Raw genomic sequence first — 17,886 nt, forward strand, 5'->3', positions numbered from 1 at the left:
ACCTCCCCAACCCTTTAGTTTTGTTTATTTACATGAATCACTGTTTTCTTTTTTTAGATCTTCCATTAATGTTTAACTGCACTCACACACACGTACACGCACACAAACACACACACACACACAAAGAAAAAAGTAATGATTAACAACGGTCTGCAAAAGAAGTTCGAAACCGTTGCTTGGATATTTTAATGTCAACTGAAATAGGAAAATCGAACAAATCACAAAGTGAAAGCTAAAATCAGTGCTATTGGTGCCTGTGTCTCTCTCTCTCTTGGCTTTAACACCCTTTCCCGTCCCACTCTCTCCTCTTCTGCAGTCCCAGTCTGGTGGCCCTGGAGCTGGACAGTGAGGAGGACGGCACCGCCGGGCCCCAGCCGCCCTTCTCGGACCTGGGGTCGGCCGTCCAGAAAGGGCCGGGCGACACTGACGGCATGGACACCTTCGACCCCTCCCCCGAACTCACCTGCACGCGCACCAAGTCGGCCTCCTCCGTGTGTGAGGCCACGCCCGCACAGGTGAGCCTCCTGCAGAACTCCCCCATGCCAGACATCGGAAAGAACGTGTTGTAGCGTAGTAGTAGTTAAGATTTCCTTAGATACTTTGAGATGAGTTAAGGTTCCTAACCCACCATATAGGTCAGTGGTTCCCAACTCTTCGCTGTCCTGTGATCCCATTTTTTCCAGCTCTGTAAATGTTTTCGGCCCCAACTCTCACTTTTGTGCATCTGCTTCCACGCAAATGGTTTTGATCCAATCAACATCTGCTACTATTATCAATGACCTGGTAAACGTAATGGTATCCCTCAAAGGACGTCTATATTTGTAAAACGTTTGTTAAAATAGAACATCAAATATCTAGGTCAGCAATCTCATGCGACCCCACATGCATATAAGGTGACCCCAAGTTTGGGAACCACCATCATAGGTTTGATAAGTACACATATTGTTCATACCACACACAATTGACAGCTAGTTATTTAGCAAGTATGGTTTATTGGTATATGGACAAATTCAAACACACCGACACATTATGAAATTTGTCATTTGACCATTGCATTGTAGTATTCGTAGTTTAAGCTCATTTGCAATACCCGTCCCTAGATAGGATAGGAACCACAATCCCATTTGAATATATATAAAATAAAAACAACAGAAGAAAGGGATATGCCGTTATGTTACAATATAAAGTGGACTAACAAGGATAGAGAGATACACAACCCTTTGTTAATATTTGTTAATTGTTACTAAAATATCTATTTGGCACAAGTTAGTAGTTTTTTTTTCACTGACCACAGAATGTCGCTGGTTAGGGTTAGGGTTAAGGGTCGTGTGTTAGGGTTAGGGCCGTGTGTTATGGTTAGGGTCGTGTGTTAGGGTTAGGGCCGTGTGTTCTGGTTAGGGTTAGGGCTATGTGTTAGGGTTAGGGCCGTGTGTTATGGTTAGGGTCGTGTGTTAGGGTTTGGGCCGTGTGTTATGGTTAGGGTTAGGGCCATGTGTTAGGGTTAGGGCCGTGTGTTATGGTTAGGGTTAGGGCCATGTGTTAGGGTTAGGGCCGTGTGTTATGGTTAGGGTTAGGGCCATGTGTTAGGGTTAGGGCCGTGTGTTATGGTTAGGGTTAGGGTCGTGTGTTAGGGTTAGGGCCGTGTGTTAGGGTTAGGGCCGTGTGTTATGGTTAGGGTTAGGATTAGGGTTGTGTGTTAGGGTTAGGGCCGTGTGTTATGGTTATGGTTAGGGCCATGTGTTAGGGTTAGGGCCGTGTGTTAAGGTTAGGGTTAGGGCTGTGTGTTATGGTTAGGGTTAGGGCCATGTGTTAGGGTTAGGGCCGTGTGTTATGGTTAGGGTTAGGGCCATGTGGTAGGGTTAAGGTTAGGGCCGTGTGTTATGGTTAGGGTTAGGGCCATGTGTTAGGGTTAGGGCCATGTGTTAGGGTTAAGGTTAGGGCCGTGTGTTATGGTTAGGGTTAGGGCCATGTGTTAGGGTTAGGGCCGTGTGTTATGGTTAGGGTTAGGGCCATGTGTTAGGGTTAGGGCTGTGTGTTATGGTTAGGGCCATGTGTTAGGGTTAAGGCCGTGTGTTATGGTTAGGGTTAGGGCCGTGTGTTAGGGTTAGGGCCATGTGTTAGGGTTAAGGTTAGGGCCGTGTGTTATGGTTAGGGTTAGGGCCGTGTGTTAGGGTTAGGGCCATGTGTTATGGTTAGGGTTAGGGGCGTGTGTTAGGGTTGGGTTAGGGTTATGCAAACAACTTATATTTAATTAATGATGAAAAAACGATCAACTTGTGCCAAATAGATATTTTAGTAACAATTAAGAAATAATAACAAAGGGTTAGATCATGACTAGTTTGCTATTTATTATGGCACCTTATTACAAAGTGTTAACGATACATGTTAGGGTTAGGGTAACCCTAACCCTACTACACTGCAGTAAAACAAACATGTGATGCAAACCTGACTGTATTCTTCGTTTAGGAGTCGTGTGACCAGGGGGTCCGGCTGCGCTCCTACTCCTACTCCTCCACTAAGCTCAGCCAGAGGCCCCCCGGGGCGTCCCGGGACAGCCCCCCCCCCATCTCCAGCCCCGGTTAGTGAGCAGGGACCCCACCCACCAGCAGAGCAGCACTACCGACAGGGAACCCACAAGGCCTGGGCGGCGCTTGTTCAACGTTAGCATGCGCGTCACCAATGGGATTGAGCCCTCTTCTTTGTCTCTGGCTCTGATCTCTAACACTAGAAACTGTCAATAGACCTGTACAGTATAGTACAACCAACTCCTCACATGTATGTACCACTAATGTTGTGTTTGTACAAGTTCTCCCTTAACGGCCGTCCCCTACCCCTGTACTAATTGATAGCTAAACTAAGGCAGTAGGCTAATTGCATGCGGTGGTGTTGTGTCCGCACTCAGAGTTGATTGTACATGCTAATCCCTCTGTAGAGGTTCTGTGTGTGAGCAGCCCTCTGTGAACTTTGCCCTGTAGATGGTGTGTTCCACAACTTCAGCTACAGCCGATCTCTCCTCCAAGCCCTCTCTCTGTCTAAATCTCTGTCTCTGCTTCACCCCGGTAGTAAGTACTTTGTTTTCCTCATATCCTCCTCCTGTTTTCTCTCAGTACTGCATGAGTTGCATTGCTGACCTCATTCATGTGCGTTTGTAATTATTCCTCTTTGTGTGCATGTTTGTCATAGTTTGGTGAGCAGGAATGAGTTGTGGTTTTCGCCATGACGTGCTTGTGTGTTTGTCCTTGTGCATTCACGTGTGTGTGTGTGTGTGTGTGTGTGTGTGTGTGTGTGTGTGCGCATGGCTGTCTGGGTGTGGGTTTGGGTGTGGATGTTCCTGTTGTGTGTCCATGTATGTATCTGTTTGTGTGTATGTGTGTATGTGTATGTGTGTGTGTGTGTGTGTGTGTGTGTGTGTGTGTGTGTGTGTGGGTATGTGTGTGTATGTTTATGTGTGTATGTGTGTGTATATGTGTGTGTCTGTGTGTGTGCGTGTATGTGTATGTATTCCTATGTGTGTGCGTACATATGCATGTTATTAAAACTAGTTTCTGTTGACTGTGGCTGTCCTGTAATAAGTCTGTTGAGCCTGGTGGACTTAAGGCCCAGGAGGCTGGCTCCTTGAGGGCCGACCTCCTGCAGACTGAGGCCAGGTGTCTGGTAGCAGACGGGCCGTCCTCTACTAAGACCTCTTGGGAACTCTGGCCGGTTGCCGCTGCTGTGAAGCTATCTCTGCCCCCTAGTCTGTCTTTCGTCTGCAAAGTTGCGCACATGACCTCAGGCGGATGATTAGAAACGGGTGTTTCTCTAGATGGCTGTCACTTTTAATGTTATTGATGATATTTACTGTTTGGTAAGTTTCACGTTACAAACTGTGAATATCATAGATAACAATACAACTCATCAAAGCTGTTGGAGGTGTAAGGCAGCCCTGGCACTGTAGTCTTATTCACGTCATTGGAAAACAGTCAGTGATCAAGGAGCCGTAGCTGGGCGATGGTTGGTGGACGGTGGGAGGCCCCTGTCTCTAGGACTCCCTGCCTTATGCTCTGTGTTCGGTCTGGAGAAGTGCTCGTTGGCAATGCTGTCCTTTTTTTGAACCGGACCAGACAACATTTAAATGGTGGACGGACACACACACACAGACACACACACACACACACACACACACACGCACGCATGCGCACGCACACACACACACACACACACACACACACACACACACACACACACACACACACACACACACACGCCTATACACATACACACACACACACACACACACACACACATACACACACACAGTGTGGCATTATGATGTATGATGTCCTGTTTGATTCAAGGCAGAATATAGATATCAGATATTCAGATATCGTTTGCAACAGCTACACGGAACCATACGCTGACCAAGCAAAATAACATTATGATTAATAACTGAATTCCTAACTAACTAATTGATTCATACGGTGAATATTATCAATAGGATATCAGAGGATGAATGTTTGTTGATATCCACTCGCTCCTTGGTATTGGTTGTCCGATATGCATTCATATAATCTACATGGATCTGCTGAGCCCCTTTTTAAGTTAGTTGGTTTGACTTCAAATGTCTTCATTTTGTATTCCAGAGCAAAGAGCCACCAGCCAATCAGAGCTGACCCATGAAAAAAGGTAAAAGTCTTATCTCTTATAACACTTTTGAAATGGTATTTTTTATAAAGCTTTGTGTTAAGCATGTGATGAGTGTTAGGGCTTTATACCACAACTGAATTATTTACAACAATGCTGATGTATTTGCGATAATGTAAGATCTATGAGGTTTTAGGATATAAGGTGATATGGTGTGGTATTAATCAAGTGTATATAAGGTCATTGTTATCCTACTGTAGATGAAGAGGAAGAGGTATACAAGATATTCATAATCCATCATAATATAAGACCAGTGACCATCATCAAACAATGTCAGGGTACATTCATTTAGTTCAAATGCACAGAATTGAGACAGAGATAGGTTGCCATTATCTGCATTTTATGACAATTTTATAAAATGTAGTTTATCGTGTTATTAATCTTTATTAATCTTAGGAACTACCATCATTAATCTTATGCAGTTTGCTTTCCTATAACCTGGCTCCAGTTATTCCAGTCCAGCAAGACCGTTTGTTCTGCGCTTACCATGGTAACGATGATGTGATTTGGTAACATGAACTTAAATGTTATAAAACCCCTCATTGTCATCCCTAGACAATGTTACCTTGTATTGAGAGGAGCCAGTTAATCTTTCCTCTTCCTGGTGTACAGTATCGTCCTGGCTTCAGGGGACCATTCCAACTGCCTGGTGCTTTAACGTGCTGCCGTTGCTCTTTAGACGTCGCTGTAGCTTGCGCCCTCTAGTGCCCCCTCCTGCTGTCTTCATTGTCCAGTCTTTCGTTGTTTTCTTTTACACTTTTGGGACGCTTAAGGTCACCCAGAATTGATTAAGTGATTTGGATTATTTATTGTTGTTACATTTATATTGACCTCACCCTAGTTTCATTAGTGGTACTCTTCTAAAAATGTCCTTAAGATAAAAACAATCAAGTATTTACCTTTGCCTGCGCCTTAAAGGGGCAGTGTGTGATTTAGCGGCATCTAGTGTTGAGGTTGCAGATTGCTACCAACTGAATACTCCCCATAACCTCTACCTTTCCATCGATTTAGGAGAAGCTATGATGGCCTGTACTGTTCCAAGATGATATCATTGTCTAGGACAGCTAAGAGCTACCAAAAAAGAGGTTCCTTGAGATATTAATAGATTTGATTTAGTTACTCAGTCGGTAAAACAATAGGTAATAACCTAAAACTGAGATAGCGATAGATTAGACATTGTTCCGGATTGTAGTAGCATTTATAAATACACGTCCTCTCTAGAGCCTAATGTCCATTCTGGGCTACTGTAGAAACATGGCGGTGCAAAATGGCAAGCTCCTTTGAAGAGGACCACCTCTATGTAGTTATAAAGGGCTCATTCTAAGGTAACGAAACACAACCATTCTTATTCGATCGGTGTATACACTAATTAAAACATACTTATTATTTATTCGTGCCAAATCTGTTGTGCTGGATGCCACTTAATTCTACACACTGCACCTTTAAATCAATAAGAGATCCATTCCTAAATTGTTTAAAGATTCACCTAATCTGAAACCAAACCCTTATCCTAAAACCTAAAACCAAACACTAAAACCAAATCATAAAACCAAACTAACTAAACCCTAAAACTTAACCTCAACCCTAAAATAAAACCTCAAACAAAACTCTAATCATCCAACCCAACCCTAATCCTAATCTAACCCTAACCCTGAAACTAAAACCTCAAACCTCAAACTAAACCAAACCCTAACCCTCAAAACCAAACACTCAAACCAAACCCTAATCCTGCCTCCATTTTGGTTGTTTTATCCCTTTCGCCACCTGCAGTGTCACCGTGTTTTCTCCATGCGTGTGTGTGTGTTTTATGTGCACGTGTGATTCCCACAGGGAGGTCAGGTTACGTAGACGGGCCCAGTCGGCCGACGATGAAGGCGTCACGGGGCTGTCAGAGTCCCTTCAACATCTCACTTTATCTGAGTTTCTTAAAGAGTATGTGGCTTTACCTGGCTAACAGCCTCCCTTAACCACTATCCCATCACTTAACCACACATTGAGGGTCTTGCCTGTTGCAACCGATCTACACATCGCCCTCTCTCTTCGTCTCCTCATCCCTTTCAGCTTCGCGGCTAATGTCATAAATGAGGAATTAACAGCCGTCTCTAACATTGTGTAAAGAAACCCCCATGACCTTCTGGTTTGCATGTATTCCTGTCTCTTGTCATTACTAACTACACATTGACGCCACAGGGGTCAGACTCTCAGGAGCCCGTGCTTGTTCTTTCAGACCACAGGTTCCACATTCTTTGGATGCACTTTCATTATGTCGGTGGCTAACACAATGACTGTGTGTGATGGGTATTAACCAATGTCCATTCTCTGTGATACCTGGTACCGTAACCTGTCCTTTTACAGATACTGTGTGTTGACCTTTTAACCGTGCAAGTCGTCGTTGAGTCAACTAACCAAACATCTTCTATCCAATCGCCCTGGACTTTGTGTTGTCCGGTTTGAATCATGTGAAGGATGGATCATTTATTTAAGGTTCTCATGGTTATCGCTTCCCTTCACATGTGTGCAGAATCGAAGAGGAAGAGTTTGATAAGTACAACATCCCGTCAAAGTCGGACTCAGACAAGTACAAAGTGATCCGGACCTTCAGCTTCCTGAAGAACCGGATGACCAGCACACGCAACAAGAGCAAGGTATCCTCCACCTTAGAGGAGTCCAATCTGAATTATTATATTTGTTTCTAGATCTTAACCTATGTACAGACAGCGCCTTATGTTACGACAAGATTGACACACTGAATATTTGCATTTGAGGTATTCATAGTGGGTGTTGGTAGGGTTTTAGAGATGACGCAGTCTCTCCCGACAGACAGACTCTCTGACCAGTCGTCGACGAAACCAATAATATTTTGAATATCATACTTCATATATAATTTATCATATTTTGGATGTTTCCTTACAGCTGTGCATGCTTAAGATTTTGGCTGTGCCTTCTCTACTCACTGTATGTGTCTCTTGTTTGGCCTTTCAAGGGGAAGGCCAAGGAGAGACAGCTAAATGGACACCAGTTTGCCACTGGTTCCTGCCTGGGACCCACCGTGTGTCTGATCTGTGAAAAGCCTGCCTCTGGACGGGACCTTCTGCATTGCTCCAGTAGGTCCCAGTCTTCATTGACATACACAACCTCTCAAAAATGACACCAAGGGTTTCAAGCTACCCTTAAAGAACATTTACAGTAAGGTCTTAACGCTCACTATTCTCCTTTAGGGTGCATGTCCATGGTCCACAAAGGCTGTAAGGACTCTGTCCCTCCATGTCTGAAGGTATGATCAATATCATTGAGGCTTTCACAGTGTTTGGCTTAAGTCTCCTGCTCATACAGTCAGCCTCTCACCAACCTCTCCTTCATATTACCCAGAAGCCTCAGGATAAGTATGCCGTTTCCATGGTGAAGAACAGAACAGCCTCTCTTCCACAAAGTGAGTCTAAAAGCAAGTTCAAAGGTCATCAGCGTTGTTGTTGTTATGTGTTGAATGTGGCCGATGAATCATTTTTGTGTCTACAAACGGAGTGGCTAGTTTTCCTGTAAAACTTTTCTGCCATATTATTCAGATATATTTACATAATCTCTTGCATGCTCATATATTTGCACATAGCAAATTACCATTCAAATTGAGCATAATATTTGAATTTCTGAAGCTCCATCCAGATTAATAAGGGCCACAAAATAGGCTATACAAATGTAATCATGTGTTGCCTCCCCATGCTCCCTGTCTTCCAGATTTCACCCTGAGGGACGGCCCCCCTCTGTGCGTTCACCCCAACACCATGTCCTTACCGGTCAGCAGCCCCAAGGAGAGGAGAGAGGGGGCCCTGCTCTTCAACCCGCTCTCTGGGACTTTCTCCAACACAAGCGACAGGTCAGAGGAACTCTCAAAGCCTGTTAGGGACACGATCAATGAAGGATTTTATGGTATTTCTTTGACTATTTACTATGTTATTTAGCAGTCGCTATCATCCAAAAGAGACTACAGGGATTTATTGAACAATCATGTCATTAATGAGCCGTTTAGGTTTCTCTCTCAAGGATGCCTACTGGTAGACTGCAGGTTTGGGCATTTCAAACGTCCAACTGTAATTAAACCTGTTATACTTTTCTATGTTTCCTATATTGGGTTTATATACGATGTCTATTTAATTGCATATTAGGCAGAGTGAAAGTTCCGAGCCAGAGACCGACAGCTGGAGGATTTTCAGCCAATCGGATGAGCCCCCTCAAACCGCAGCCTCTTCCACATCCACAGACTCCTCCATCGGAGAAGGTAAGGTTCAGCAAACCTTTGTTCTAGAAGAGTGTCTTCTCACAGAGTGTCTTCTCACATACTGATTCATCTGGGATCCAGAAGTCCTACTCGATGCTTCAGGTTTAGTTACTATTAAATGTTTGGGTGATATTTGCTGAGGAAAACGCATTATTGCGAGTGGATGAAGCTTAACGAAGGGGATTTTAATAATTTTATTACCACAGTGGCCAGTCAACACAGTGTGGATTTGAAACCTTTACAGACACAATTTTTACAGTGAACTACGGCTGACCGTGTTTGTGTTCACTAATAACGTTCACTAATCTCCGCCTCCAACAACCAACTACGATTGGTCGAAAACAAAAACAAAGTGGACAACCCCGTCCACCCAGCATAGCTCGCCTGCTATCCAACTTTAGAAATGAATATAAATTCTGAAGGGTGAGACGTCATATATCTTATCTCATGGTGTTGTACCCCTCCCTTTCCAGACTGCGTGGACTCGTTGGTGGGCAGCGACCTCGCGGCCGGCGCGGTGGAGTTTGAGGCAGAGTCGTGGAGTCTCAGCGTGGAGCACAAGTTCTGCAAGAAGCAGGACAAGCAGGAGGTCAAGAGACAGGACGTCATCTACGGTAAGGAGAGGAACAGGATCCGCTCACTTAGTAGTGTTCTTACTAGAATATACTCCAAACACCCGCGTTTGTGTGTCATGTCATTTCCATAGCAAAGATAATAATATTATATTGATGGCAATGGCGCAAACAAAATATGTAAATGTGTCCTTCATGCAGCACTAAGACACTTTACATTGAGAAAAACTGAGTAAACAACAGCATTAAAGTCAGTATATCGTCATAAGTCTGTCAAGAATCCCATTAAAACACACTAAACCATTAAGTGTAATGTTAAGAGCACAGCATAACATAAGAGCATCACCATGACATTAAGAGTGTACAGGAGAGAGGGGAGAGCTACACACTAATAGCACGTTGAGTGTTACGGTCTGGGTCAGGTGTAGATCGAAGTGCGGAAGGAAGAGGCAGCAGGCAGCGACTCGTTTGCAGAACAAAAGATAAGAAACTCGTCTCAAAAACACTACAAGAAACTATGGAACCACGTTCCGGCAATGTTCAATTGGACAAACATTTGTGAAAATACAGCAGGGAGTGATGGGAGCAGATCGGTCGCTGCGGCTCCGCTGCATAATAATAATAATAATAATAATAATTGATCCGTTTTTTATAGCGCTTTTCTAAATACTCAAAGGCGCTTTACAAATAAGAAAGGAATGCATACAGACAGTACAGACAGTCAAACAAAAGGAAAAAATAAACAACACCACAACAATAGGCATATTAATTAATAACACATTAAGAGAGTGGGAGAGGCTGGAAGATGGCGGAGGATGATTTGTCAAATGTTGTAGGTGGTCCTGAAGAGATCGGCTTTAAGTTGACTTTTGAATGAACATGCATAACTGTTGAACATCATACACTAAAGCCCTCAGTCACCCTGTCCTTCATGTCGTCTGTCTCTGCCCCCTCAGAGCTGATGCAGACGGAGGTCCACCACCTGCAGACGCTGCACATCATGGCGGAGGTGTTCCGGCGCGGCGTGCGGGAGGAGGTCCAGCTGGATGCCGAGGCCCAGGACCGGCTGTTCCCCGTCCTGGACCAGCTGCTCGCCCTGCACCACGCCTTCTTCTGCTCCATGAGGGAGCGACGCCACAGCTCCGCCGCCGCCGCCCCCGAGCAAGGCAGCTACCTCATCCAGCAGATAGGGGACCTCCTTCTGCACCAGGTGGGGCCTTCTACAGGGACTTTATTAGGCATAAGCAGATGCTTTTATCCAAAGTGACGCTAGAAGTGAGGCTACGATTCAGGCTACAAGTCAGGCTAAAACAGAGGCTAGAAGTGAGGCTAAGAGTGAGGTAACTAGGGACATTGCGAGTGAGGCTCCAAGTAAGGTTACAAGTTAGGTTACAAGTGTGGTAGCAAGGGAGGTTTACAAGTGAACTACAAGTGAGGCTAAGAGTGAGGCTGGGAGTAACCTGAAAAAAACCTTCTCTTGCTTATTAGTCCATTATTAGTGCATGTTAGTAAATTAGGGTTTGATAGGGGTGGGAGAAGATGTATGTTGATATGGCTTGCCACATGTTTAACGATAGTTTACGTCGCTCCAGTTCACAGAGGAGAATGCAGAGAGGATAAAGCAGGTCTATGGGGAGTTCTGCAGCCACCACAACGACGCCGTCAGCTTCTTCAAGGAGCTGCAGCAGAACAACAAGAGATTCCAGACCTTTGTTAAGGTAACAAACTAATTATTGGAATACTTATTATTGGAATAAATAAAGTGCCCTTAAAGGTTGTCATTCAACGCCAGGAAATGACATCCCTGATTAATATCTGCATTTATTGAACCTTTTAAAGCAACAAAGCAACAACTCTCTGGTGAGGCGGAGGGAGATCCCAGAATGCATCTTGCTGGTGACCCAAAGGATCACTAAGTACCCCGTGCTGCTGGAGAGGATTCTGAAATACACGCAAGGTCAGTGAGGACAAAAGGATTCCTTGTAGGAAAGTTCTTGACAGAACGGTATTTGGTTTAATGGAGCATGATACTGGGAGGACACACCGGCAGCATTTACCAAGCATCTTCACTGAGACACAAACAGGCATGATAAGGAAGCAAAACTGATACCAAAAGAGGTTTTCCTGGTCTAAACTATTGAGGTGTGTTATAAGGAAGCAAACTTGAAACCAAAAGAGGTTCCCTAGTCTAAACCATTGAGTTGTGATATAAGAAAGCAAACTATGAAACCAAATGCTGTTTTTCCTTGTCTAAACTATTGAGGTGTGTTATAATGAAGCAAACAATGAAACCAAAAGGGGTTCTCCCAATCTAAACTGGAAGCCTAGTGATTGATTAAACACATCTTGGCCACAGTGTCGGTTACAAATGCAATCTTACACCACTCTGCTCAATTGGAGGGTGGAAGGAGAATTGATACAAACCGTATCCAATGATCTAGCACTAAACAAACTAATTTGTAAAAATTGTGATATCATTGCTGACTCAGGTTTCCACTACATTTCGTCCGTACAAGCTAAGATCTATTCCTACGTCTGTAACGTTGACCCCAGAGGCCACCCAGGAACACGCAGACCTGCTGAAGGCCCTGGCTCAGATCCGCGAGGTCATCGCCGCCGTAGACCTCCGCGTCAGCGAGTACGAGCGGGTTCAGAGGCTACAGGAAGTGTGGACCCGCACGGAGAACCGTAGCTCGGCCAAGCTGAAGAACGGCCACATCTTCCGCAAGCAGGACATGATGCGCCCGGGCCAGGTCCTCAAACACCAGGGGCTGCTGCTCTGGAAGACTGCCACCGGGCGTCTCAAAGGTAGGACCACCGGACGCTCTTCAGCGGATCATTCTTCACATTTCTACCTCCACTGTCGTTTTTCTCTAAAAGGTTTATTCTAAGGATCTTTTTTGTCGTTTCTTCCACAGATGTGATGGCGCTCCTCCTCGCAGACACGCTCATCTTTCTGCAGGAGAAGGACCAGAAATATGTGTTTGCTGCTGTGGTTCGTAGTTTTTTTGTTTATATATGTATATAGGAGCAGATATTACAGATGGCTAAGTAAGACTTACCAGTATACACTTAAATGCATTTATTCTGTATGCATACGTCAAATAATGAAACAGCTCAAAATTAAAAAAAAAAAAAAAGTAATAATAATAATATGATTTTAACCTGTATGCTCACACTTACAAAAATAAATTCAAAGTCAGTGTTGTAAGCATACAAACCAATAAGCGAGCTAGTGTAATATCTTCAAATTCAAGCCTCCTGTAAGACTGGGTAGCCCTGCCCATTCTGCCGGCGATTTTAGTTCGCCCTGCAAAGGGTCTGGAGAAGAGCAATACATTTCTTTCTAGTTTCAATAAGTTTTTGCAGCAGCTAATCACCAAGCTGGCTTTTCCCCCTGGCGCGCTATTGGCTGGTTTAACACAATGACGACAGGGAAGCGACGTCAAGCAGCCAATTGCGTACAGAGTCATTTGAACTAGCCATTGATCACGCCTCTTGTGAAAGAAAATGACAGGAGCTTCCCCAGACCAACATGCAATCTACGATTGAGCTTGGTCTGGCAATAGCCAGGCTAGCCTGCTGTACTTGCAGATAACGTCCTTCGTGAACAAAGAACCCAACACTGTGTATTTGACGAAAAAGCTGATGGCACAGTTGAGCCACTCCCACTACAGTGCTTGTTTAAAAGAAAATACCGGTCTTGGTAATCAACCCATCCCAACCGTCTCTCCTGGCTTCACCGAAACATCAAATTTACTTCCTTGTACCGATACTACCGAAGAGCATTAAGCTTGAGCCTCCCGAACAATAATGGCAGTATGGAACTTTGGTATTTTTGAGTCAATATCCTTCGGTCAATGAGGGGTTTCTTAATTTCCACCAGTGCTTTATTAAATATCTCATCACACAGACCAAAGGGCTATTCTGCTATGGTTAACAGTTGTGGCGGGCTCTGTCACACAAAATGCTCTGAGGCAGAAACGGCACACCAAAGTGATTTTGTAGCAATGATGTTGGTAACAGATGTTTGATCAAAGCCAGGATGAAAAGTTATAATGGTTTGATCATCACCCAGTTATCCATTAAATTTACATTTAGAGCATTGAGCAGACACTTTTATCAAAAGCGCCTTACAATAAGTACATTTGTCTGAAGAACTTTAAAGATATTCATAGAAACAAGTCAGAAGCACTTACAATTGTAAGGTTAACCCATTCCCCGTATACAACAAAGATAGCTAGGATAAGATGCTACATGATTCTTTGCTCTATTTTTAAGTGCCAGGACATACAATACAAAACACAAAACATACAACAAGTGCTGTGTACCAGCCTTATCTTTCATGAACAAACAAACCCCTGAGCCCTGACCCCCTGACCCTTGACCCCTGACTCCTGACCCTCAGGACCAGAAGCCCTCGGTGATCTCGCTGCAGAAGCTGATCGTGCGGGAGGTGGCCAACGAGGAGCGAGGCATGTTCTTGATCAGCGCCTCGGCCGCCGGCCCCGAGATGTACGAGGTCCACGCCGCCTCCAAGGATGAACGCAACACCTGGATGAGGCTAATCCGCGAGGCCGTTGAGAGGTGAGCACACGGGAAAGACTACTCCACCGCAGACGCCGACGGGCTAAGGAGTCATGTGTAGCAAAAATGTCTGTTTGGACTGTCTGTCTATCGTTTGGTCTGTCTTTCTGATTTTACTGTCTGTCTGTCTGTCTGTTTGGACTCTCTGTCAATCGCTTTGTCTGTCTGTCGGAGTTTACTGTCTGTCTATCTGTCTATTTGGACTGTCTGTCTATCGTTTGGTCTGTTTTCAGCTGATTGTCTGTCGCTCTATCTTTCCAGCTGTCCAGAGGAAGAGGACGACTACACCAGCGAATCAGAGGACGAGAAGCGAGCGGCCGAGGCCCGCATTCAAAAGATCCACAAACTGCAAGGTGCCTTCTTAGGAGAAAACCCCCTGACATCGTCATTCAACTACAAAGCCCACCCTGACAAACATCGACCCCATACTCTCACCTTGCTACTGTGTGGGATACAACATTCTTATTCTCGGGAAAGAGTCCTAACCCCTAACCGGGTTAAAAACGTGTTTCCCCAGAGAGCCTGATGAGCCGAGACCAGCAGATCGTCTCCAGTCTGGAGGAGAAGCTGGGGATCTACGCAGAGACCATCGCGCTCCACTGGAAGATGGACGTGTCCCAGCTGGAGTCACGCATACGGGTGCAGCCCCACGCCGAGGACGTCCCACAGGCCGCCGTGTGGCTGGCTGCCGCGCTGCAAGAGAGTAGGTCCTGCCATCTATATGTATCGCTCTGTCTGCCTGTCTGTCTGTCTTTTTGTTCATCTGTGCAGTTGTTCCATGACTTGTGGTAGACACAGTGTTGTCAATAGTGCTTTACAAAAAGAAACATACACTCTTAATTATGCATCCAACAAGGTTGGGTTACTGACTGTGTGTACGCATTGAAAGAGGAAACATTGAGGTATTTGTATCACTGATACCAGGTTGAGGAAAGTGAATCGAGAGAGATTACGGAAATATCATCTTTATTATTTATCTGTTGCTGCCAAAACATTCTACCCCTTGTGTTTCCCCGGCAAAGACGCCATTCTTTATTTTCGTCAATTCTGTTGTGCGTCACACACATAATACATAACACACAATAATACACAATATTGCAAACGATATTAGTTGGATAGATGTATCTTGAGCAGTGTTGAAGTGTGGAAGCATCATTATTAAAAAAATCAAATATAAAATGAACTCAAACTTTATGAATCCAATACTGGGGACATTCACTTGTCACAGCAGCTGTCAGAAGCAGAGAAAATAGAGATTTTGTGATAGAAACAAATACAAATAAAAAACAAATGATTGAAAGCTAACATGTGCTGTCAACTTCTATCATCCTGTAACCCCACAGTACTGACCACTGTCCCTCCTCCCTCCCCCTCGTCTCTCCTCCCTCCCCCCCGTCTCTCCTCCCTCCCCCCTGTCTCTCCTCCCTCCCCCCTCTCTCCTCCCTCCCCTCTCTCTCCTCCCTCCCCCTCTCTCTCCTCCCTCCCCCCTCTCTCCTCCCTCCCCTCTCTCTCCTCCCTCCCCCCCCTCTCTCCTCCCTCCCCTCTCTCTCCTCCCTCCTCTCTCTCCTCCCTCCCCTCTCTCTCCTCCCTCCCCCTCTCTCTCCTCCCTCCCCCTCTCTCTCCTCCCTCCCCTCTCTCTCCTCCCTCCCCCCTCTCTCTCCTCCCTCCCCTCTCTCTCCTCCCTCCCCTCTCTCCTCCCTCCCCTCTCTCTCCTCCCTCCCCCTCTCTCTCCTCCCTCCCCCTTTCTCCTCCCTCCCCTCGTCTTTCCTCCCTCCCCCCTCGTCTCTCCTCCCTCCCCCCTCTCTCTCCTCCCTCCCCTCTCTCTCCTCCCTCCCCCCTTTCTCTCCTCCCTCCCCCCTCTCTCCTCCCTCCCCTCGTCTTTCCTCCCTCCCCCCTCGTCTCTCCTCCCTCCCCCCTGTCTCTCCTCCCTCCCCTCTCTCTCTCCTCCCTCCCCCTCTCTCTCCTCCCTCCCCCCTCTCTCTTCCCTCCCCTCTCTCTCCTCCCTCCCCCCTCTCTCTCCTCCCTCCCCTCTCTCTCCTCCCTCCCCTCTCTCCTCCCTCCCCTCTCTCTCCTCCCTCCCCCTCTCTCTCCTCCCTCCCCCCTTTTTCCTCCCTCCCCTCGTCTTTCCTCCCTCCCCCTCGTCTCTCCTCCCTCCCCCCTCTCTCTCCTCCCTCCCCTCTCTCTCCTCCCTCCCCCCTTTCTCTCCTCCCTCCCCCCTCTCTCCTCCCTCCCGTCTTTCCTCCCTCCCCCCTCGTCTCTCCTCCCTCCCCCCTCTCCCTCCTCCCCCCCCCCTCGTCTCTCCTCCCTCCCCCTCTCTCTCCTCCCTCCCCCCTCTCCCTCCTCCCTCCCCCTCTCTCTCCTCCCTCCCCCTCTCTCTCCTCCCTCCTCCCTCCCCTCTCTCTCCTCCCTCCCCTCTCTCCTCCCTCCCTCCTCTCTCTCCTCCCTCCCCCCTCTCCCTCCTCCCTCCCCCTCTCTCTCCTCCCTCCTCCCTCCCCTCTCTCTCCTCCCTCCCCTCTCTCCTCCCTCCCTCCTCTCTCTCCTCCCTCCCCCCTCTCCCTCCTCCCTCCCCCTCTCTCTCCTCCCTCCCCTCTCCCTCCTCCCTCCCCCTCTCTCTCCTCCCTCCCCCCTCTCCCTCCTCCCTCCCCCTCTCTCTCCTCCCTCCCCTCTCTCTCCTCCCTCCCCCATCTCTCTCCTCCCTCCCCCCTCTCCCTCCTCCCTCCCCCTCTCTCTCCTCCCTCCCCCTCTCTCTCCTCCCTCCCCCCTCTCCCTCCTCCCTCCCCCTCTCTCTCCTCCCTCCCCCCTCTCTCTCCTCCCTGCCCTCTCTCTCCTCCCTCCCCTCGTCTCTCCTCCCTCCCACCTCTCTCTCCTCCCTCCCCCAGCTGAGAACCTGAAGACCATGCTGCAGCCCCTGACCGTCTCCCCCTGCAGCCCGGACACCGTGAGCGACTCTGTGTTCCTGCCCAGCCCCCCGCTCCTCTCCCCTCTCTCCCCCCTGCATGACGCCGGCTCCCTGTTTGAGGAGGAGGAGGTGGAGGAGGAGGTGGAGGGGGAGGGGGAGGCAGAGTGGAGCGATTCGGTCACGCTCAACAGTTTGACTCACCTGCAGAATGGAAGGGGGCCGGAGGACTGCGACAGCATCAAGGTAGACAAGAAGACCACCTGCCACATGAGGAACGCTTCTTTATTTAGGAATGTCGGTCTTTATTTTTATTTATTTAGTTATTGTTATTTATGTATTTAGATATTTAGTTAGTAATTTGTATTTTGTGTATAGCATTTTGTATTCATTATAACAGTGAGTTTTTTGGGATTTTGTGGCAACGGTATCAGAGTTTGAAAAATACCTAGAAATATAGATCTATATTAGCATAGATTGACTACGGTTGACTCAGAACACAGCAAGGGGCCGCTTTTGCCTTTACTAGACGTCCACCTCTGAATGTTATAATAGTAGCATTGGTCAGAGTGGATGCTAGTGGTTAATGCTGCCCTCAGCTCTTTCCCTCTCCCCGTAGACGTGTGGCTTTAGATTGCTTGAATTATTTATTTAGCAGTCAATCGGAATTAGAATTCAATCTAATGTTAATTATTGATGAGCTCATAAAAATAACATTTCCCATAAGTAGAGTAGCGTTAGGACCGGGAATTACCCTGGTGTCGTTCCATGTTGTTCCACTGTCATATCGGTGTCTCCCCTGAGGCTGACGTGGATGATTTTTCCTTTGACAGCTGAATCCAGCCTTGTCAAAACCTCAAGTTTACACAAAAGTG

At 46.7% G+C, this 17,886-nt stretch overlaps 1 protein-coding gene across 5 annotated transcripts in view; it reads left to right on the plus strand.

Annotated features, from left to right (window-relative positions):
- The window catches only part of arhgef28a (Rho guanine nucleotide exchange factor (GEF) 28a), a 47,445-nt gene that overhangs the window by 18,937 nt on the left and 10,622 nt on the right, over positions 1-17,886 (plus strand). For 2 of the 5 annotated variants that reach the window (XM_079735517.1, XM_079735518.1), the window contains exons 12-32: positions 317-515; positions 2,467-2,578; positions 2,976-3,062; positions 4,623-4,665; positions 6,514-6,615; positions 7,205-7,328; positions 7,667-7,787; positions 7,902-7,957; positions 8,053-8,113; positions 8,416-8,554; positions 8,844-8,956; positions 9,430-9,570; positions 10,485-10,738; positions 11,121-11,246; positions 11,368-11,485; positions 12,082-12,336; positions 12,447-12,523; positions 13,937-14,115; positions 14,377-14,468; positions 14,633-14,818; positions 16,995-17,257. In XM_079735517.1, the coding sequence (XP_079591643.1) occupies positions 317-515; positions 2,467-2,578; positions 2,976-3,062; positions 4,623-4,665; positions 6,514-6,615; positions 7,205-7,328; positions 7,667-7,787; positions 7,902-7,957; positions 8,053-8,113; positions 8,416-8,554; positions 8,844-8,956; positions 9,430-9,570; positions 10,485-10,738; positions 11,121-11,246; positions 11,368-11,485; positions 12,082-12,336; positions 12,447-12,523; positions 13,937-14,115; positions 14,377-14,468; positions 14,633-14,818; positions 16,995-17,257 (2,848 nt within the window). The remainder of the gene's footprint in view (positions 1-316; positions 516-2,466; positions 2,579-2,975; positions 3,063-4,622; positions 4,666-6,513; positions 6,616-7,204; positions 7,329-7,666; positions 7,788-7,901; positions 7,958-8,052; positions 8,114-8,415; positions 8,555-8,843; positions 8,957-9,429; positions 9,571-10,484; positions 10,739-11,120; positions 11,247-11,367; positions 11,486-12,081; positions 12,337-12,446; positions 12,524-13,936; positions 14,116-14,376; positions 14,469-14,632; positions 14,819-16,994; positions 17,258-17,886) is intronic. The other 3 variants (XM_079735519.1, XM_079735520.1, XM_079735521.1) reach the window with 3 other exon arrangements.

This window comes from Pollachius pollachius (genome assembly GCF_949987615.1).
Source record: "Pollachius pollachius genome assembly, chromosome: 4".
NCBI classification, from domain to species: domain Eukaryota; kingdom Metazoa; phylum Chordata; class Actinopteri; order Gadiformes; family Gadidae; genus Pollachius; species Pollachius pollachius.